The sequence below is a fragment of the Mastigoproctus giganteus genome, chromosome 9, assembly GCF_048544385.1.
Source record: "Mastigoproctus giganteus isolate SK-2022 chromosome 9, ASM4854438v1, whole genome shotgun sequence".
Classification (NCBI taxonomy): domain Eukaryota; kingdom Metazoa; phylum Arthropoda; class Arachnida; order Uropygi; family Thelyphonidae; genus Mastigoproctus; species Mastigoproctus giganteus.
The window spans coordinates 61,328,775-61,352,202 of NC_143583.1; the positions used below are offsets into that span (position 1 = coordinate 61,328,775).

General features: G+C 39.2%; 1 protein-coding gene across 1 annotated transcript in view; it reads right to left on the reverse strand.

The window, feature by feature from the left end:
• LOC150080280 (uncharacterized) overlaps positions 1-23,428 on the reverse strand; it is a 328,384-nt gene that overhangs the window by 226,501 nt on the left and 78,455 nt on the right. Inside the window, exons 4-5 of the mRNA XM_090380675.1 lie at positions 13,951-14,068; positions 1,228-1,482 (exon numbers count right to left, since the gene is read on the reverse strand). Of these exons, the coding sequence (XP_090236801.1) occupies positions 1,228-1,482; positions 13,951-14,068 (373 nt within the window). The remainder of the gene's footprint in view (positions 1-1,227; positions 1,483-13,950; positions 14,069-23,428) is intronic.

Here is a 23,428-nt window from a genome sequence, read left to right on the forward strand (position 1 = left end):
ACTTTCAAATTCAACCCTAATTCTCGGCTTTTGTTCAACAGTGACCTGTACTTGTTAAGTAATTCTGCCGGTCTCCTACTCTTAATATTATTAGTGCCAACGTGTTCAACTATATCACCTTTTGTGCCCTTAAAAGATGATATTCGCTCTACAACGTCATCAACCTTTGCCCCTGGCAGACATACCCTGGTCCTGTTCCACCTATCTTTTTTACAAAGCATGTTCCCCGTTTCCCTGACAATAGAGTCACCAACAACTACTAGTTCCTTCGGGACCAGCGCATTCTGCCTTGGGGGTTGTCTCTGTGTCACGCGATGCCCAAGTGCAAGCTTTGGCGTTGATGTGGGCAGCTGAGAGCTTGATGGGCCCCTCAATTTAGTTTCTTCGAGGGCATCCACCCTGTCCTTCAAGCTCTCATATAGGCCCAAAAGAACGCCGAGTTGTTGCCTGATATCGATACACTCCTTGCATCGCGCACACACAAAGACATCCCCCTTGGCAGTATCATGTTCCGTACCCGATTGCTCTGCAAACATCAAGCAAACAGTGCATTTTATAAGGCTGTGAGTCAGAGGACAACTGCCCCCCTCAGTTCTGCTCTGAGCCACAGCACTTCCATTAGCTTGAGCCTTTTGCTTTGCTGCTCTGGTCTGAGTCATGATTCTATTAATTTATTAATTAATTATGTTATGTTATTAATTATATTACGTTTGTAATCTAAGTCGTTATATGTATTTATTTAAACGTACAATTTAACTGCTAACGAAGTTCAACTAACGCTATCTAGTACGGTATATAACCTACGGTATATCTAGTACGGTATCACAATGGCGGGAAAGTTAATAACGGTAGCGGTAGTTACGAACACGTGGAAACCCTTACCGATACTTTTACAAGGCCGAGTAAAGAATAAATACACCAAATTAATCAAAAAATCACAAAATAATGTTATACTACTAAATTTAAATCAAAAGTTTTAGAAAAACAATAATTTCAAATCAATAAATAAGAAAAATCCACTTAGCGGCTTGGAACACGACCGTCACTAGTAGCCTCGTCAGCAGCTTCAATTAAATATAATATTGAAAAAAAATTTTAAAGTTCAGAAAAATGTGAAACTGAAACAAAATATGTTTGGTTTATGAGATAAATCAAAAATAAAATAAATTTAAGTCATAGATTAAATGATGATAACTGATAAACACAAATTGAAATTCTGAAACATACTTTTGTCAACCAAGCCAATTTCTATATCCCTCAAATAATCTGAATGATTCCATATTTGTTCTAGCAACTGTAATATTCGGGCTTCTCGCCTGCCTTTTTTGTCATCTGGATGTGCACAAACAATATTGTGAAGTGCTTGACCAGCTCTTTGCCGAGCTTCTCTAACAGCTCGTCTTGTAGCATATACATCTTTACCTAAGGTTGGGATATCTTTGTTTCTTTCCTGAAGTAGATGGATAAGCAAAGGAAAGCAACCTATAAGAGAGAAACATATTAACCTCGTAACAATACTATTGATGATATTAAAAACTCATTGTGCACAATATGAAGTACTTATTTTCTATCCAGGTTAATAATTCATGCCAATGAAAAATTCTTTTCATAAATAAAGGTAGTGCAAAATAAAATAAATAATCCCACACCTTTATTTCTCACAGCATGCATCCTATTAGGTCTTTCCATAAATAATTGTTTTTGTCACATTAATTCACTCATCTTATTTATACACATATCTACGCACATCATGTGGATTATACCTAGGCTAATTTGAATACATGTCTGTCATCAGTATACAAGTAGTTATAATGAATTAACAGGTTAATTAATGTGCAGTGTGTAGCATTCAACTGCATTAGCATTTATTTTTATTATTATTATTATTTTTTTTTTTGTTTTGTGAAACTCCAAACACGAAAGGTATTAGAACCTATAGTATTTAGTACCATGTGTGGGTTGAAGATTGGAAAGACAGAAGAAGATACTTGTTCACATCAGACATGAAATTCTGGAAATTGTAAATTTCAGGAAATCCATGTGAAGGAAGGTTGTTTCAGAAAGCTGAAGTAGAAGGGGTAACTGAGAAAGAAATAGATCTAGATAAGTTGGGCAAATGGGCTGAGAAGTGGCAACTGAAGTTTAACATTGACAAATGCAAAGTACTGCATATGGGTAGCAATAAATCAAGAGAAATGTACCAACCGTGTGGTACTACACTCAGGGAAGTGGAAAGTGAAAAATACCTGGGGATAATTGTGCAGTCAGATATGAAGTTCGGCGAGGAGTGCAGACGGGCTGCCAGGGCAGGTCATAGAGTCTTGTCAATGATATATAGGAATTTTGCTAGCAGGGTCAGGGAGGTGATTATTCTGTTGTACAAAGCAATGGTCAGGCCACACCTTGAGTACTGTGTACAGGTCTGAAGACCTCATTTTAGTAAAGGTGTAGAGTTGCTAGAACGAGTCTTCTCGCTAATCTCGTTGCTACAAAGAAGAGCAACACGATTGGTGAAGGGAACAAAGGGTTGCTCTTACCAAGAAAGGTTTAAGTTCTGCAAATTGCAGTACCTGGAGAGTACCACATGCGAGGTGATCTGACTGAAGTGTACAAGGCCTTGAATGAGTTGAGTAAGCTGAATGCTGATGGGATTCTTCCTCTTGAACCTGAGGGGCATAGATTCAAATTGAGGAGAGACAGTTGTAGAATAGATGTGCAGAAATTTTCCTTTAGCCAGTGGGTAGTGATTGCTGGACCAGACCTGCCTAATGTACAGAATACACATATGACAGACAAATTCAAAATGAGGAGGAATGGTTGCAGGGTAGATGCAGGGTTTGTTCAAACAATGAGTGGATAGTTGATTCTCGGAACAAACTTCCATTTGTTGGTACTTTGAATTCATTTAAAGTAGAACTAGACAAATTGTTAGAGTGGTTAGAAGAGTGATATGGGAAGTGTCTTTATGTTCTATTATTTTTTTGCAAAGTTTTATAACATTTCTTTATTGCATCATTTGCTGCTACTAATGAAAAATCATTCTAAAGGATCAAACATAAAATTTCATGAAAATCCATTGACTAAGAGTCAAGTTAGTACATGTGGAAGGTTGAATAAAAAAAATACAATTGCTGGATTTCTAATGGACTGACTTTAATGAAATTTGGCACAGCATGATAAATTTATTCAAAGCAGCCAAATAACAAAATTTTATCAAAATCCATTAACTAGGAGTTAGCATTAGCAAAGGCACATGATGCAAGATAGCAAGCTTATATAGCATCAGCCAAAAAAAAAAAAAAAAACACCCTTATTTCATCCATCCACTCACTCCAAATGTTTGTCTAATTCTGCCTTGAATCTATTTAAGCTATCAACTTCCACAACGACAGAGAGAAGGTTGTTCCAACGCTGGCTAAAGGCAAACTTCCGCACATCCATCCTACAACTGTCTTTCCTTAATTTGAATTTATACCCTCTCAGGCAATTATTCTGAGCAAGAGGAAGAATCCCATCAGCACTGAGCATGCTCAAACAATTCAAGGCTTTATACATCTCAATCAGATCACCTAACAAATGCCTAGTCTCCAGACACTGTAATTTGCAAAACTTAAGCCTTTCTTCGTAAGAGCAACCCTTTGTTCCATTCACTAATCTTGTTGCCCTTCTCTATACTCGTTCCAACAGCTCTACATCCTTCTTAAAATGAGGCCTTCAGACCTAAATACAGTAGTCAAGGTGTGGCCTGACCACTGCCTTATACAAGGGGATAATCACCTCCTTATCCCTGCTAGAAAAATTCCTCTATATCATTGACAAGACACCATGAACTACTCTTGCAGCCCGTCTGCACTGCTCAGAGAACTTCATATCTGCCTGCACAATTACCCCCTGGTCCTTTTCATTCCCTACCACTGTGAGTGTAGCACGACACAGTTGACAACATTACTCGGGGATTACTGCTTCCCATATGCAGTACTTTACATCTGTCAATGTTAAACTTCAGTTGCACCGCTCAGCCCATCTGCTCAGCTTTTCTAGATCCTGTTGCAGCAGTATACTGTCATTAGTGTTATTAACAACCCTGCCGACCTTGGAAATGCCTCATCATCAATATCATTAATGAATACAGAAAACAACAATGGACCCAACACTGAACCCTGGGGGACTCCACTAATAACATTAGTCCATGAAGAGCAGTGTCCATTGATTACCACTGTCTGTCTTCTCCCACTCAACCATCTCTTTATCCATAGCAGCAATTTGCCTCCAATGCCATACTGCTCCAATTTGTGCAGCAGCATTAAAAGCCTTTCTAAGATCCAAATATATGATATCAAAGTTATTCCCTGAATCCAGTTGCTTTGTGACCACATCATAGTATCCAATCAAATTGATCAGACAAGACCTCCCCCTAACAAACCCATGCTGTGTCTGAACAATAACTGCAGTCTCGTTTAGATGACCCTGCAATGCTTCTTTAACCAGTGACTATTATTTTCCCTGGAAAAGTTAAACTAACAGGTCTGTAATTATTAATGTCACTCTTTGATCCCACTTTGACATTTGTTGACACATTTGCTCCTCTCCAGTCTGCAGGGACTTCCCCTGAGTCCAAGGATGCTCTCATAATTATGGCTAAGGGTTTGCTTACCTCCTTTGCTTTAATATAACTGGATAGATTCCCCCATGTCACGTGCCTTTCTGATGTTTAACTTGAACAATTTCTCCTTCACTTTGTTCTCAGTTATTACCAAATCATTCAGATCCCTATAAGAGTTTGATATGCTTCTGACATCCACTTCCCTACAGAATTCCTAATGTGTGAATGTAGATGCAAAATACTCATTCAGTTTATCAGCTACCTGAGCAGGATCATCAACTGTCGAACCATCAATATCAAGTGGACCAATTTCATTCATTACCTTCCTTCTAGAGTTTAAGTAAATAAAGAAGTCTTTGCTGTTTTTATTTGCATCCTTTGCCAAAGATTTCTCGTAATCTGCAATTGCTTGCCTAACCTCCTTTGTTACTTGATTACAGACTAGCTTAAGACATGGCGCCAGCACCACTCAAACTACTTTCCTTCTATAGAGACGTACTGTCCCACTGGAAGAAGCTTAACTTTCACTTTCACCTTCACCACACTCTTGAGGGAACATCACTTCCTGCAATACGTTCAGAACCCCTCTTCTATAATAAAAGGGTAAAGTGTGTTTAGGGTCTTACAGCACCAGGGGTTCCCCTTCTCTGCAGTAATAAAAAGATAATGGACCCTGCAACTGATGACAATCTTCTTTTTCCTATGTGGAACTGGGCAGGAATAAGGCCCACAGGAGACTTCCTGATACCCTGCCTTGAATGAAAACATCCTGTAGACCTGACAATTAAAACAATAAATGCACAACAGCACAAACTTCTAAAATCAGCAATTGCACAAGCCCCTCCAGATATCACAACAGCAAAAGGGATTGGAAATGTCAAAGGATCCTTACCTGCATCAACCTTTGTCATCACATCACCAGAAAATATGGTACATCTGTCTCCTGCACCCTCCAAAAAAGTCTATCAGCTAATTAAGCTAAGCCACACAGCCACGATATTCCAGTCATCCACTTGGCCAGCTCTCCCTGCACCCTTCTCTACACACCACCATTTATTTTTTAGTGAAACCTTCCATACAGGAAGAAATGCTTCAATCGGACACAATCCAGTGGAGACAGTGACAACATCCTTCCTACCCCAGTCAAGCTAAATTTTTGGACTACACGCCTCAAACTACTGCCTCTTCTGTGCCATTCTAGGTACCCTGGCACACTAGGTGCCAGGGTACCTAGAATGGCTGGAGACTAGGCACCTGCGCGGTGATCTGATTGAGGTATATAAGGCCTTGAATGGGTTGAGCACGCTGAATTCTGATGGGATCCTTCCACTTGTTCAGATTACGAACCTAAGGGGGCATAAATTCAAATTAAGAAAAGACAGATGTAGAATAGATGTGCGGAAATTTGCCTTTAGCCAGCGGGTGGTTAATTGCTGGAACAAACTTCCATCTGTCGTTGTGGAAGTTGATAGGTTGAATAAATTTAAGGAGGAACTGGACAGGCATTTGGAGGGAATGGTGTGATTTTTTTTTTTTTTTTTGGCTGATGTTGCATAAGCTCATACATTTGCTTTCTTGCATCACATGCCACTACTACTACTACAGTACCTGGCATGCCCTGTGAACAACAAATTGTTTGAATACACAATGGATGCTGCAAGGCTTACCTGCAACTACACCCACACTCTGGAGGACCGCTCGTATCTGCTTCATTCAGAACACACACACACACACACACACACACACACACACACACACACACACACACACACACACACACACCGCATGCAACTTCTCATTCATCAAGAAGCAGGGACGATATACATCTGGTCAACACATCAACACAACATCAAGTGGAGCCTATGGAGAAAGTTGCAGACCAGACTTCCCGAATTCCACTGTCAAAGCCCTGAAATTTTGAATCATCTTAACAGTGAATGGAACAGAGGAGGTCACTTCTTCACCATAACCGAAGAGTCCATCACCTTCACATGTGACTGATCTCAAATGCCAAGAAATTGTCTTCTCAATTCTCAAAGTTAAAATGTTTTTTTTCTCCCCAAAATTTTCTTTATTTTATCGCTTTTGTATAAAGAATGCAAACAGAATTTTTAAATTGTATCTACTGTTCGTTTAAAAAAAAAAAAAAAAAAAAAAACTTATCTATCTATCAATCTATTGATCGATCTAGCAGCTGAGCTCAAAAGATTAATAACGCCGGCACACAGTGTCTTTCACCAATCAGTTTTTGTGGGAAAAAAGCAAAGAGCAGTCTAAAATGGGAAACTTTAAAATTATTTTTCTTAAATGCTGACATTATACTGGGTAATAAAATCAAAAAATATCATTAGAAATAAAAAAAAATAAATAAAATATTTCCTAACTTACTATACAGCAAAATCTGACATTAGTGAAGGAGACAAAAAAAATAAAAAAAAAGACTAATGAAAATTATCACAGCAAAGGATATTTTTTGATGAACATGGTGCCTAATGAATTTTTTTACTACTTTCCCAGAAGAACTTTTCCAAATAATGAATGGTAAAGATCAAAAATTAATAAAATATATATCAAAGGAATACTGAAATTCACACTGATGTAATTCTGATAGATATAATTTTTTTTTATAATATTTATTATAAAACACACACAGACTATTTTTTTTAGCAGCTATTTTTTTCTAATTGTAATGGAACAATGATGTAGATCAAAAGTCAAAATAATAATAAAGGAATACTAAAATTAACAGATATCGCTTTAATAGATATTTTAATCTTTAAATTTGAATTTTTTTAGTGTACAGATATAGGCTACGATATACACACTCTTAACCCACAAGCAAGCACACCAAGCATGCCTGTTCATGAGTTAAGAATGCGGCGAAGTGCATTTTTAAACATAACTTAGGGATGGTTTTTCCTTTTTGGCAGATTCCTCTGAACAGTTTTTTAATTTCTGAAATATCACATACAGCACTTATTTAATATTCAAGACATTTCCTTCCATCCTCCATTTACAGTTTAAAGCATTACATGGCATCTATTAATTGAACAGATTGCAGACTGAGGGCGAATACACTTGAATTATGGAATCCCTTTAAAGAAAAATCACAGAAGCCACGAACGCACATATACCATTAAGAAATGAGAAGCTGGCCAGTCAAATAGAGCAGATAAAGATAGCATGGGACAGTTACAAGCCATGAAAAGTGCTGAAACCTACAAGAGCTGCAAGGTGATGTCTAATAGTATTACAGATAAGGTTAGAGAAGTCAAGTCTGTGTATTAGAAAGCACTGGCTAAGAGAGGAAAGAATGGGAATTTTTCATATATGTGAATACAAGGAAGAAAAAAACAAACCAGGCAGGACCCTTGTGCACTGGATGTGGGAAAAGTCTTAGACAGTACAGCTGATGTTGCAGATGTATTGAACAGGTACTTTGCATCTATCTTTACTGAAGTAAGACTCTTCAAGCTGAGTAAAGCCTGTGCAAGTGAGGCAGAGTCATACAAAATTAGTGATTTTGAAATTACAGATGACTGTTTATTAGAAAAACTTGAGCATACAGGCAAGTAAAGGCCTCTGGAGTTGATGGCATGCACCCAGTAATTTTAAGGGAGGCCGCTAGGGAATGTACTGAACTACTGAAGTTAATTTTGAGGGCACCTTTGGACTTGGGAGAGATTATTTTGGACTGAAGAAGTGCCAACGTATCACCAATACATAAAGGAAGTTCTAATAGTGAAGTTGTTAACCATAGACCAGTTAGTCTGACTTCAGTACTAGGGAAAATCTTAGAAGCAATAATTAAGAGTGCAATCCAGGGACATTTAGATAGATATATCACTCTGAATGGCTTTGTAAATGGAAAATCATGTTTAACTAACTTAGTATGCTATTTTGACACAGTTACTCATGAGCTGGATGTAGGGAACAATTTCAACATAGTTAATTTGTTTTTTAGAAAAGGCATTTGACTCAGTCTCTCTTGAGAGGTTATTGTATAAGCTGGAACATGTTGGGATTACTGAAAAAATTCTAAGATGGACTGCTGGGTGGCTGCGGGCCAGAGTGCAGAGAGTTGTGATTCATAGATATTCTTTAGAGTGGTGTAAAATCAGAAGTGGAGTCACCCAAGGATCTGTTCTTAGACCACTATTGTTTCTGATTTTCATAAACGACATCAATGATAGGATAGGTTTGATGTCAAAATTTGCAGACAACATAAAAGATTGGTGGAGTAGTTAATGATCAGTACCAAGCAGTATACCTTTGGGATAACTTGAACAGGCTGTAAAAATGGTCAAAAAAGTGGCAGCTTTGTTTTTAAGCAGGAAAATGCAAGGTCTTACACTTGAGGAATAGCAACCTCGAAATAAATTATACACTTGGTGTGGTTGAATTAAAAACAGTGGAGGAGGAAAGGGATCTGGTAGTTATAATATGGGCACATGTGAAGTTTTCTGAACAGCATAAACAGGCAGCCAGGAAAGTCCATAGTGTCTTATCGATGATTTATCGGACATTATCCTGTAGAGATATGGAGGTCATAGTTCCATTGCACAAGGCAATTGTAAGATCACATTAGGAATGCTGTTTTCAAGTATGGAGACCTCATTTGAAAAAAAAAAAAAAATTAAAAAAATAAATAAAACATTGAGCTTCTTGAAAGGGTACACAGATGAGCAACGAGATTGGTGAGTGGAACAAAGGGGGGTGCTCTTACCAAGAAAGGCTTCAGTTCTGCAAACTGCAGTGTCCAGAAACTAGGAACCTGTGAGGTGATCTGATTGAGGTGTTTAAGGCTTTGTATGGATTGAGCAAGCTCAATGCTGATGGGATTCTTCTTCTTCCTCAGACCACACACGAGAGGGCACAAATTCAAATTCAGGAAGGGTGGTTGCAGAACAGATGTGCAGAAGTTTGCCTTTGGCCAGCAAGGTGGTTGATTGCTGGGACAAACCTCCATCTGTTGTTGTAGACAGGGCTGTACTTATGAACAGGAGTATGAGTCGCTAGCTTCAGGCCTCACCGTAGAGGAGAGGCCATGCATGGCCTCTGTAATCTCAAATTTTTAAAGCAATTTGTTTTTTTAATGCTCTGATCTGAACTGGGACCCACTTGTACTTATAATGTAAACAGAGATAGGTGAAATTTACTTAAAGTGTGGATGATACATTTCTGCGAAAGAACAGATTAATTTCCATAATAAAGGAAAATCACTCTCTACTAATCCTCTAATAGGGTGTAACAGAAGACCACAGGTTGACCGTGGCATATAATCCACATAGGGAATATGCCTTAATCTTTTCCACTGGCTATGAATACAAGGAAGCAGTTGACCAGCACGAATTCTTGGTACAGTATGAGGGAGTCAGTGGTATATGCATTACAGACACCCCTAAATTGTGGAATGTCCCTTTAGTTCTTAATTCATGCATTCTACAGCGTTAGCTCAATGTCCTAAAGGCTAACAGTGCATACCCAGGTCTGTTGAAATCTGTTTGTTATGTGGAAATTTTATTTATTCTATAGAAAGCATTTTAATTGGACCACCCATAAGCTGAGATCTGAAAACTGATATTTTGCTTAATTTTAGCAGTTATTAATGCAGCAGAAATATGAATCTGGAACATCTATATGAAAGAGGCAATGAGAAAAAGATCAAATTCGAAAACAAGTTCAGTACTGTTCTTTATATTTCACAGTATTGCAACGTTTGTGTTTAAACAGATCGGTAAAAATTATTGTTTTTTTTCTGATTATATTTATATCGGAAAGGGTTTTTTTTTTTTTTTTTTTTGGACTCTGGTATTATCTTTCAAGGGGGTCCCCCACAAGAGCTTAGCGTCTTGGGCCCTGAGAAGTGTAAGTACAGTCCTGGTTGTAGAAGTTGATAGTGTAAATAAATTCAAGGAAGAATTAAACAAACTATTGCAACAAATTTGATTCAATACTATGATGTGGTCACAAAGGAATTGGATGAAAAGAATAATTTTGATATCATATACAGTAGATTCCGGTTATTTGGGACAGTGCATTTTGGCCCGATTAAGCAGCTGCCCCAATTATCCGAAGCTTCACGTAAATAGTTAAAAAAAAAAATGGATCCCCACTTTACAATTGGTTCACTTTACAATCAAATCATGTTATAAGGGACTCACCACAGTAAAGTTATTTATTTATTTATTATAATTTTTTTTTTTTTAGGAGCTTTAGCAACTCAGGCCATATTGCTCTGGGATATGCGATGGTCATTCCCTGACCTTTCCGCATCCTCCGTATTTGGTGGTGACGGGCTCGAACCATGGTCTAATCAAGAAGCATGTGCTACGCACTGCTGCTCCTTCCCATCTGCCTATGGAGGGCCACCCCAGTAAAGTACCGTTCACTATACAATGTGTAGTAAGCGCCAATCGTGATCACGTTTATGAATTGAATTTTAATTCTATTAAACAGTAATTCTAATTAGGGAAAATAGGATGAATACAAAAGTAAAGATAGATTAAGACAAATTTACCCTTTATTACCTTACCAATTAAAAAATTAAATGATACGTGAAAATCTAAAGAATATACGTGATAATCGGAATAATTAATATGAACTGTAATATGTACATACTAACTAGTTGACATTTCTGTTCACTGACATTCGTGGGTGGGGTTAAAATTTAAAACAGTAAAAAGATAAGCAATCAATAACAAAGAACATGGCACGCACAAATTGCAAGTAACACGATACTTGCAAGTGAGAACAGAGTAACAAGTTACAAAGCTTTAAAAATAGGAATGAAGAGAAGATTCTGAAAATTAATTTTTTTATATGATTGAAGATTTCATGGAAGTGTAAACACATTTCACCATAATAACCCACAGAATTCCAGCTGTCGCTATTATCACAAATTCAATAAGATCGAGTTTACTATCCTTTTATGATAGATTGCACTAACAGAAAAGCCCAATAAACAGGTGACTGCTAATCCTTTTTGTTTTATTTTGTATTATCCTTTTTGTATTATTCACCATAATAACCCACAGAATTCCAGCTGTCGCTATTATCACAAATTCAATAAGATCGAGTTTACTATCCTTTTATGATAGATTGCACTAACAGAAAAGCCCAATAAACAGGTGACTGCTAATCCTTTTTGTTTTATGGTTGTGACCTTCAGAAATCCAACCGAACCATGTAGTATGGTCGGAGACAATCGTAGGATAATCTCCAGTGCTGCAGTCTCCTGCCCTAATTAAGCGGCATGTTGTCCCAATTAAGCAAAGAAAACCCTGGCTATTTTCTCGATTGGGTTCTGTTTTTTAAGATTTGCCCCAAATAAACGGCTGCCCATATTAACCGGTGGCCCGAATAACCAGAATCCACTGTACTTGGATTGTAAGTTTTTTACAATCGGAAATAGGAAAACTTTCGACACTGTGGCACATGGAAGACCACTGTACAAATTGGAGCAGTATGGCATTAAGGGCAAGTTGCTACAATGGATAAAAGGATGTTGAGTAGGAGAAAACAGAGAGTTGTTATCAATGGACACTACTCCCCATGGACCAATTTTATTAGTGGAGTCCCCCAGGGTTCAAGTGTTGGGACCATTGTTGTTTTTGGTATTTATCAATGATATTTATGAAGGTGTCAGGATTAATGTCTAAGTTTGCAGATGATATGAAGGTTGGCGGGGTTGTTAATGACATGATAGTACATTACTGCAATAGGATTTGGAAAAGTTGAGCAGATGGGCTGAGAGGTGGCAACTGCAGTTTAACATTGACAAATGTAAAGTACTGCATATGGGTAGCAGTAACCCCCAAATCAACTGGGTGGTACTACACTCAGGATAGTGGAAAATGAAGAGGATCTGAGGGTAACTGTAGTCAGATATGAAGTTTTCTGAGCAGTGCAAAAAGGCTGCAAGAGTAGCCCATGGTGTCTTGTCAATGACATACAGAAATTTTGCTAGCAGGGATAAGGAGGTGATTGTCCCCTTGTATAATGGTTATATGGCAATGGTTATATGGCAGATGGTAATATGGCAAAACGGTAATATAGTATAATATAATATAGTATATGGTAATATGGCAAAAATGTATAATGGCAATGGTTAGGCCACACCTTGAGTATACAGGTCTGGCGGCTCAATTATGAAAGATATAGAGCTGCTGGAACGAGAAGGCACCTCTGTAGCCAGGTGGGCAGGAGCAGCAGTGCGTAGCACACGCTTCTTGATTAGACTGGGTCCAAGCCTGTGACCACCAAATACGGATGATGCGGAAAGGTCAGGGAATGACCACCGCATATCCCCGGAGCAATATGGCCTTAGTTGCTAATGCTCCTAAAAACCAAATAACATAACAAACAGCTGGAACGAGAACAGAGAAGGGCAACAAAATTTATGAGGGGAATAAAGGGTTGGTGTTACCAAGAAAGGCTTAAGTTTTGCAAATTGCAGCTTCTGGAGACTACGCACCTTCGAGGTGATCTAACCGAGGTGTATAAGGCCTTGAATGGATTGAGCAAGCTCAATGCTAATGGGATTCTTGCTCTTGCTCAGATTACACACCTGACGGGGCATAAATTCAAATTGAGGAAAGATAATTGTAGAATATATGCGCAGAAATTTGCCTTTAGCCAGCAGGTGGTTGACCGTTGGAACAAACTTCCATCTGTTGTAGTGGAAGACAGCAACTTAAATAAGTTCAAGGCAGAACTAGACAAACATTTGGAGTGAATGGATGGGTGAAATGGGAAGGGTGTTTTTTTGTTTTTTTGGCTGATGCTATATAAGCATGCTTTCTTGCATCATATATTCCTACTAATACTAATGAGTAGGTTAAATGGGAGGCACATTTTTTTTTTTTTTTTTTTTTCTTGCTTATGCCATATAAGCTTGATTTCTTGCATCATTTGCCTCACATGGTGAGATTGGCAAAAGGGCATCCATATCAGGAAAGACTCCATATATGTGGGCCACAGGTGCTTAGCAACCAGGCACCTCAGAGGTGACCTAATTGAGGTTTATAAGGCTCTGAGAGGGGTTAGTAAAATTAATGAAGGCAGAATTTTCACCATTATAGAGAATTCCAGAATTCAGTGGCATAAATTCAAATTACAGGGGATAAGGTTTAGACTAGATTGTAGGAAGTTTTCTTTTAGTTAGCGAGTCATTGATTGCTGGAACAGGTTGCCATCCTAGGTAGTTGAGGCTAACAATTTGAATTAGTAGTATAGCTAAAACCACAGCTGGTACTAACTAACAGTTTGGCCTCACTGATCTATTTTAATAATTAAAAAAAAAAAACAAAAAAAGTAATATATTTTCATGCAGCAGCAGAACAAACCTGATTGCCGCATTGCAATGCAGCTAGATTGATTTGCAGACATAGCTAAAAGCCCTCGAGTAATGTCTTCATTGTCATGGGAACCAAGCATAGAAAGAAGAGAGTATATCATCTCTACCTGCAAGCAAAGTTTGACAGTTTAACCAAAAAAGAAAAAAAAAACTCTTCAAAATGGAATATTTTTATATTGATTATATGTGGCACACAGGTATGTTAAAATGTCCTTTAATTAATGAATGATATCTCAATTAGTAATATATAATTATGTAGAATTTATTTAGAATTAATATTGAATTATCATAGCAATTAATATAGAATAAGTATAACAATTAATATAAAAATTAATATAGAATTATCATAGCAATTAGTATAGAATTTGTATAGCAAAAAAAAGATGTGAACAACAGGTTCCTTTTTAAAAGAACTTGAAACAGCCATTGTTTCAGTGCACTAAAATACATATAAGAATACTGTCAGCTAATGATAGAATTTTTTTCCCTTTTTAATTGCAAGGTAAAGTAATTTGCTTCTTACATAGCACTGTAAAAGTAGAGTGCATTATCCTTTTTATATTCACCAAAAATGGCGGAAGCTTTTTATTATGAATTTTTCTTAATATTAGACACATTACATGTGTCTTTCAAAATTTCAATGATTTCTGTAGGAAATGAACTGATTTAGTAAATTAGTTTACTTTCATACTGAATTTTCTGTACAGTCCAACATGAAGTTATGTGGGCAGTGCAGACAAGCTGTTAGGTCAGCTCATGGGCTTGTGTCAGATATATTGTAACTCTGAGACCAGAACAGACAAGAACATAATTATCCCATTATATAAAGTCATTCAGGCCACACTGTATAAGATATAGAAACTCATTTTAAGAAGGATGTGGACCTCTTGGAACAGATCCACATCCTTGCAGAGAATAGCAACAAGATTAGTGGTGGACATAAATGGTACTCCTAGCAGAAAGACTTCAGCTGTGGAAATGCAGTGCTTGGAAACTTTGCACAACACAAAATTCTGATAGCATCCTTACTCTTTCTTGGACAAACATAAAGGGACACAAAATTAAAATGAAAAATGATGGCTGCAGGATAAGTGTGCAAAAATTTTATTTTGGACAGACTGATTGATTGTTGAAACAAACTTCCATCTGGTGATGTAAAAGCATGTCTGAATAAATTAAGGAATAAATAGACAAATTATGTTTTTTAACTTTGCTGCATAAATGCGTTTGTCAAAACTGCATCATTTTTCACTACAAATACTAAATCTGAAGAGTTGTCAGGTATGCTTCAGACCACCATGGCTCTTAAACAATTATTTCTATACTTAAAGAAACTTTGGAACAATACCAGTTACAGGGGCAACATGTGATACTGTATAACTGTTTGCTTATGATAGTTTGAGGCTTGTCACAGACATCCTTCCAGATATGACATGAAAGGGCTTGCTACCTGGGAGTCTAAAATGCTGGTAGAGCTGATATTAGTTTGACTAATGAGTTCATGAGCGGGCTGAAATTTACTTACGGGTACTCCTGACTGCCTCAGTCTTAGGGTGGTTATCTCCCCAGTTTTAACCTGATAGGAAAAAAACTTCTACTGCCACTACCAATAACACGCACTGTCTGTAGAAGTCGTTTTCGTATCAGGCAAAAACAGCGGGAAGGGGTGATAAACACCCTACGACTAAGGCAGTCTAGGAGGTATACAGTAAGTAAATTGAGCTGCGAAGGCATTACACTTATAAACTCAAACAATCTGCTTTTAATAATGAGAAAAAACTAATCAATACACTGTTATCGACTTCTACTGCCACTACTGATAACATGCACCATCTGTTTACTGAAAATGCAGGGAGAACCTGCGGGACACAAGTTTGCCCGGTATTTGTTTACCATGGTTGTCGTGTTGGCTTTCTTTACCTTTGCCGACAAAGTAAAATAGTGCGTGCGTGTGTGTGTTTGTGCATGTATAGGTGGAGGAACATGTATGAAATAATGAAATTTTTGGTTTTCACAGGCTAGCCACAAGTTGTTGTTGTTATCTGTTTTTAGGAGCATTAGCAACTAAGGCCATATTGCTCCGGGATATGCGCTGGTCATTCCCTGACCTTTCCGCATCCTCCGTATTTGGTGGCTCATGGGCTCGAACCCCGGTCTAATCAAGAAGCACGTGCTACGCACTGCTGCTCCTGCCCACCTGGCTACGGAGGCGCCTGCTAGCCACAAGTAGTCCACCACAGAGAAACTATTGGTAAATCTCTAGGAGGTATCTGGATTAGCTAGTTTATATTCTTTTGCCTATGCTCTGGCAGTTAGTGACTGGAAGGAGCCTGAGTAATGTGTATACAGCAGACACTATTGAGGTTATGTTAAGTCAAACGGAGCTATATACATTCTTGCTATGTGCAACCTATATCCAAAAATATTATTAATTCATACATGTCTCCCACTCTACTTTTACTTTATCTACTGAATGCATCGCTAATAGTCAAATTAATAAAACAAACTTATCTCTGACTAAACCTCCCAGAAACTTCATTCATTTTACAAAAATATGTGGTCTTGGTTTTAATATCAGTGATGTTAATTTTCAGCTGAAATCGACCAAATCCCACTTACTTTTTCTGACAAAGTCCCAATTATCAGTTTTACCTAATTATTATTTTTTTTTAATGATTTCCTTTCACTTCAAAGTTGGTTGTTGTTGGTATAGGGCTTAATGACACAATAGCTACTGAGGCCAAATTGTGTCTGTTCGTTGTTTATTCACAGGCAACATATAGCTATAGATGTTAAATTATATGCTCCTGTACAGGTCAATATATATTTTAAGTACATCAAGAGTTCTATGTTTGCTTCATTTCCTATGAAGTGAGATAAATCATGAGAGATGTTCAATGTGGAGAGAGACTGAAAAGTGTTAGAGCGGATGGTTGAATGTAACGGAATCAACTAGAAAATGACCGTAAGTTGCATCAGACAGGATGAACACTGAGGTGGGGTTCCTCCCAATAGCAGGAAGAGATGTGTATGGTGACAAGTCACTTGTGATTTAAGGCTTTATTTGGATTGCGCACACAAAAAATTCTGATTCAGAATTGTGCCCAATTCTGAGTCTTGCCAATACCACTTCGGTTCTTGCTTTATCTGGCAAAATATTACCAAAGTAATGGTGTTACTTTTTCAGATCTGTAGCTAGTTGTCATAGCATGCTTTGAGAATGATAGGCTTATAGTCGTTGTAAGGAACCTGAGGATGTTGTGAGAGAGCAGGTTGAGGATGTTTAGCAGCAATGTCAGCACTTTCATTTCCTGTAATGCCAGAATAACCAGGGATCCAGCAAAAACTAATTGACTGATTGGACACACTGCAGGAGATTAACCGCTTCGAGACGCTAGCCGTGCCCGAGGATATAAATGAAGAAGAAAAGCAGATCTCTGATGCCATCCTGAAATGTGCCAAGCCCCTATGTCCACCTGCCCAACGTCGAACACAACCATGGATATCAGACGAGTGCCTCGACCTCGTGGACAAACGGAAACAGGCAAAGTTGGTCGACTTTGAACGGTACCGGCAGCTAAACCGAGAAGTCCAACAGAGGATGACAGTGGAAAGAGAAGCATACTGGAACCAAGTGGCAGACGATCTTGAAGTGGCGGCATCCAAGAACGAGTACCGCACTCTCTACCGCACCCTCAGATGTCTGAGTGGAAAGACCAAATTGACTAGTGACAACATCAAGAATGCTGATGGGACCTTCGTGCGATCACCGTCCGAATGCCTGCAACGGTGGAGTGAATTCTTCAAAGCATTGTATAATCACGACCCACCTCAGGAACCGCCAGAAGCCGCACTATCGATCGATCCCCCTGAAGTCTCCATGGTCGATGCTGAGCCTACAGTAGAAGAAGTGAAAGCAGCCATACAATCCCTAAAGAATGGCAGGGCACCAGGAGTGGACCAAGTCACCACAGAAGCGATCAAAGCCGGGGGAGATGTACTGCTTCGCTGACTACACTCACTCCTCAAAACCATCTGGTGCACTGAACAAATTCCGCTAACATGGAGGAAAGCCATTATCATACCGATCCACAAGAAAGGTGATAACCGGGATTGCAAGAACTACCGTGGCATCAGCCTCCTTTCCATCATCGGAAAGGTCTTTATGAAGATCATCCAGTCAAGGCTGCAAAAACATCGCGAGCAAACCAGTCGAGAAGAACAGGCGGGATTTAGACCCGGGCGAGGATGCCGTGATCAAATCTTTGCCATCCGTCAGCTGATGGAGGAGAGGATCCGGTGTGGACAGCGAACCTTCATTGTTTTCATTGACTTTAAGTCTGCTTTCGATTGTGTCCATCGGCCTGCCTTATGGAAACTACTAGAGGTCGAACATGTACCTCGAAAAGTCATCACACTCCTCCAAACTGCATACAATGGTTTAACCAGCCAGGTGCGCATCCAGAACGATTTATCTGAGGAATTTACCATCCAAACTGGAGTCCGCCAAGGGGATGTAGCCTCCCCGTTGCTTTTCAACATCGTGGTCGACGCCATTATGAGGCAAGCATTCAGAAACAGACGGGGCATACAATATGACAAGGATCACTATGTGACTGACCTGATGTTTGCCGATGATAGTGCTATCTTTGCTGGTAACGACTCTGAAGCCACGGACATCCTCTACGACATTGCCTGCATTGCCCGGCCATACGGTTTGAAGATCAATGCTGATAAGACAAAGGCCCTACACAACAGATGGGTCGCAAGCCACCATCTATCTCGAAGGCGTCCAGATCGAGCAAGTGCAGGACTTTAAATACCTTGGGTCGCTGGTCCAGGAGAAGAAAGTTGCATCCACCATGGAAATCCACAGCAGAATTGGACAGGCGGCCACTGCGTTCGCCTCGCTTAAATGGTGTCTGTGGAAGAGGACCAACATTTCCTCAAAGACTAAAATCCGACTCTTCCGGACTTTGATCCTGCCCATTCTCCTTTACGGATCAGAAACATGGATTTGTCTCAAGCTAGATTTAAACAAACTTGAGGTATTCCAAATGCGATGCCTGCGGCAGATTTTGGACATCTCACTTCGTGACCGCATCACTAATGATGCCATCCGCACCAGATGCCAACAGCAACCAACCATTGCCGACCAAATCCAGAAGCGAAGGCTTAGATGGTTTGGCCACGTATGTAGAATGGGCACAAACAGAATACCATCCACACTCCTTTGGAGACAAAGACCCACCCAATGGAGCATCCAACGGACCGCGCCTAGGAAAACGTGGGCCAAGCAAGTGGAAAATGACTTGAAGAGCCGACGTCTCGACCTTAACCAGGCCAGGACTGACGCCATGGATCGTAAAGTATGGAAGAACATCACAGAGCAAGTCCGAAACCCTGCGGCACCTACAGCAGCATACTGGTTGCGTGGCCAACTGCCTCCTCCAGCTGCCAGCTAAGGACCAAAGAAGAAGAAGAACTGGGAATGAATGTATTTCAAGATAGGATGGAAAGATGAGAAATTCTTTCTTATGGCAGACACAGTACTGAGGGAGTCTGTGTAAATTATGGCAGGTGAGATGGCTAGCTCAATAATTTTACCAAGTGTTAACTTGATAGCATATAATTCAACAGTGAAGATGCTGCAGGCTAATGGTAGTAAGGCTGTAGCAGTAAATGAAGGAAAAGCTGCAGCAGCACCAATAGTACTGGCAGTTTTCGATCCGTCAGTATAGATTTTATACTGATATGCCTGATATTACAAGGTAGTATGGTATTTTTCCCTAACTGAAGAAAGTGTACATCGTAAGAGACGGAAACGTATGTCCAAGGTGGAAGAGGAGCTGTTGTGTCCTAAAAATTTCACTTAAATCAATATTCCAATTCCGAACAAGCTCTTTAATCCTGAGTGAAACAGGTCTATTTTCTTTTGTTTTGCTCTCATAGAACAAATCCCACTAAGTATTATAAAGATACTCCCAACTGGGATGCGATAGAAGGCTGGATTTTAGCAGTGTATTGGAGCAGTAATGTTTTCCTAGGATGATATAATGAAGGATCGTGTACTTAAAGTCCATAATTCAATTTTGATTATGGCAAGTTGGAGTTGGCGTTCAATGGTATTGATACTTTGAGACTGAGAGGAAATTGTAAGATCGTCTGCATACATATAAGTTTCGACAGTTTTTGGGATATTATGTGTCATGTTGCTTACTCTAACTGCAAAAAGTGTTGAACTAAGTATCAATCCTTGCGGGACTCCTTCCTGAATGTGAGCAGAGAGTATACTTTTATACCGGACCTGAAAAGTGTGCAATTGAAGGAAATTCTTAATCATTTCGGGAAAATGGCTCCTAAATCCCAGATGGTAAAGATCCATAAGAATACCATGACTCTATGTAGTGTCAAATGCATTTTCAAGATCTAAGTTGACTAGATGTTCTTTCCTGACAAAGGCATAGTGGATATGAGATAAGGCTTTGATGAGCACGTCTAGGGTTGATTTATTTTTTCGAAAGCCATACTGATTATCTGGCAGGAGATTCTGTGACTTGAGGATGTAAGTGAGCTTTGTGTGGACCATCCTTTTGAAAATTTTACCCAAGAAACTTATGAGATGTGGGCCTATAATTTTGAACCAGAGTAGAATCTTTTCCTGGTATTGGTATGACAATAATAAAAGAATGGTGCCAGGAAGAAGGATAATCATTTTCATAGAAAATTCAATTGTAGAATATCAACAAAGTAAGAAAGTCCTTTTCAATTAACAGCTTCGGCATAATGTAATGAATACAATCTGGGCCTGCTGCACTATTGGATGATTTTTTAATGATTCTTTGAGTTCTTTTAATGTAAAAGATTGGGCATGCTCAAACTATTCAAGGCTTTATACATCTCAATTAGATTACCTCGCAACTGCCTATTCTCCAGACACTGTAATTTGCAAAAATTAAGCCTTTCTTCGTAAGAGCAACCCTTTGTTCCATTCATTAATCTTGTTGCCCTTCTCTGTACTCATTCCAATAACTATACATTATTCTTAAATGAGGCCTCCAGACATGTATACAGTACTCAAGGTTTAGCCTGACGACTGCCTTATACAAGGGGATAATCACCTCCTTATCCCTGCTAGAAAAATTCCTGTATACCATGAGCTACTCTTGCAGACCATCTGCACTGCTCAGAAAACTCCATATCTGGCTGCAAAATTACCCCCACATTCTCTACCACTGTCAGTGTAGTACCACAGAGTTGATACGTTACTCTGGGGTTACTGCTTCCCATATGTAGTACTTTATATTTGTCAACGATAAACTTCATTTGCCACCTCTCAGTCCATCTGCTCAACTTTTCTAGATCCTGTTGCAGCAGTGTACTGTCGTTAGTGTCCTTAACAACTCTGCCAACCTTCATATCATCTAAAAACTTGGATATTAAGTTTGATATACCATCATCAAGATGGCCTCCGTAGCCGAGTGGGCAGGAGCGGGAGTGCAGTAGTACACGCTCTTTGAGTAGACCGGGGTTCAAGCCCCTGACTGCTGAATACGGTCGATCTGCCAACCCGCACTGGACCAGCGTGGCAGATTATGGTCCATTTCCCTCAGCATGAATTGTTGAGGAGGCTTCCACCCTGCAGTGGGTTGATAATGGCTGCACTTTACTTTTTACTTTTTTTTACCATCATCAATATCATTTATAAATACAGAAAACAACAATGGACCCAACACTGAACTCTGAGAGACTCCACTAATAACATTAGCTCGTGATGAGCAGTGTCCATTGATTACCACTCTGTCTTCTCCCAATCAACCGTCCCTTTATCCATAGCAGCAATTTGCCTCCAATGCCACACTGCTCCAATTTGTGCAGCAGTCTTCCATATGCAACAGTATCTAAAGCCTTTCTAAGATCCAAATATATGATATCAAATTTATTCCCTGTGACCACATCATAGTATCCAATCAAATTGGTCAGGCAAGACTTTCCCTTAACAAAATCATGCTGTGTCCAAGCTATAACTGAAGTCTTGTCTAGATGATCTTGCAGTGCTTCTTTAACTAGTGCCTCCATTAATTTTCCTGGAACAGAAGTTAAACTAACAGATCTATAATTACTTGTGTCACCCTTTGATCCTCCTTTGTGAATTGGGGTCACATTTGCACATCTCCAGTCTATGGGTACCTCCCCTGAATCCAAGGAAGCTCTCATAATTATGGCTAAAGGTTTGTTTACTTCCTTTGCCGCCTCCTTTAATATCACTGGATAGATTCCATCCACCCCAGGTGCCTTTCTTATGTTTATCTTCAACAATTTCTCCTCCACATTAATCTCAGTTATTACAAGATTATCTAGCTTACTGACAGAGTTGAATACACCTCAGGCATTCCCCTTCCTCAATAACTCCTCATGTGCGAATGTAGATGCAAAATATTAATTTAGTTTGTTAGCCACCTGAGCAGGATCAACAGTTGAACCATCAATATCCAGTGGACCAATCTGATTCATCCCTTTCCTTCTAGAGTTTGCATAGGTAAAGAACTCTTTGCGGTTTTTCTTTGCCTGCTTTGCCAATCATTTCTCAAAATCTGCCTTTGCCTGCTTAATCTCCTTTGTGACTTGGTTACAGACAGCTTATATCTATCATAGGCTTCCATGTTACCCATTAATTTATATGTATCCCATGCATTTCTGTTCTTTGCCATATATCTCATTAGTTCATCTGACATCCATTTAGGCCTAAACATTGAACAATATTTCTTAGTTGGTATGTAAAGCCTAGTAGTTTCCAAGATAAATTCTTTGAATGCTTCCCATTTTGAATTTGCTGTTGGTAACATCATCAGTTGGTCCCACCATATAGAATTTAAATACTCTCACAGACCACCATAGTCGCCTTTAGGAAAGCAAAAACCCTTCTCTTTACCCCTGATGGTAGTTACCTCTTTGAGTAAATCCCACTCCGGCCGCCTCCATAGCCAGGTGGGCAGGAGCAGCAGTGCGTAGCACACGCTTCTTGATTAGACGGGGGTTCAAGCCCGTGACCACCAAATACAGAGGATGCGGAAAGGTCAGGGAATGACCACTGCATATCCCCGGAGCAATATGGCCTTAGTTGCTAATGCTCCTAAAAACTAAATAAACAAACAAAAACAACAAATCCCACTTCAGCACAATGCCACCTAGTCGTTCCTTTATCTGCAGATTCTTAATGCATGAAGAATCACTACTGATAATCAGATAAAGACTCTTACCCTCTGTAGTTGCCTCCCGAACATGCTGATGTAGAAAACAATCATCCAATAAATCCACAAAAGCCTTGCTAGTGTGCGAGTGACCAACCAACAAATTCCAGTCAATAACCGGAAAATTAAAATCCCCTATTATAAGACTCTCTGATTTACTGGCCAGCTATTTCCCTGTACAGTTTCTTATTATACTCATCACAGTCATTAGGGCTA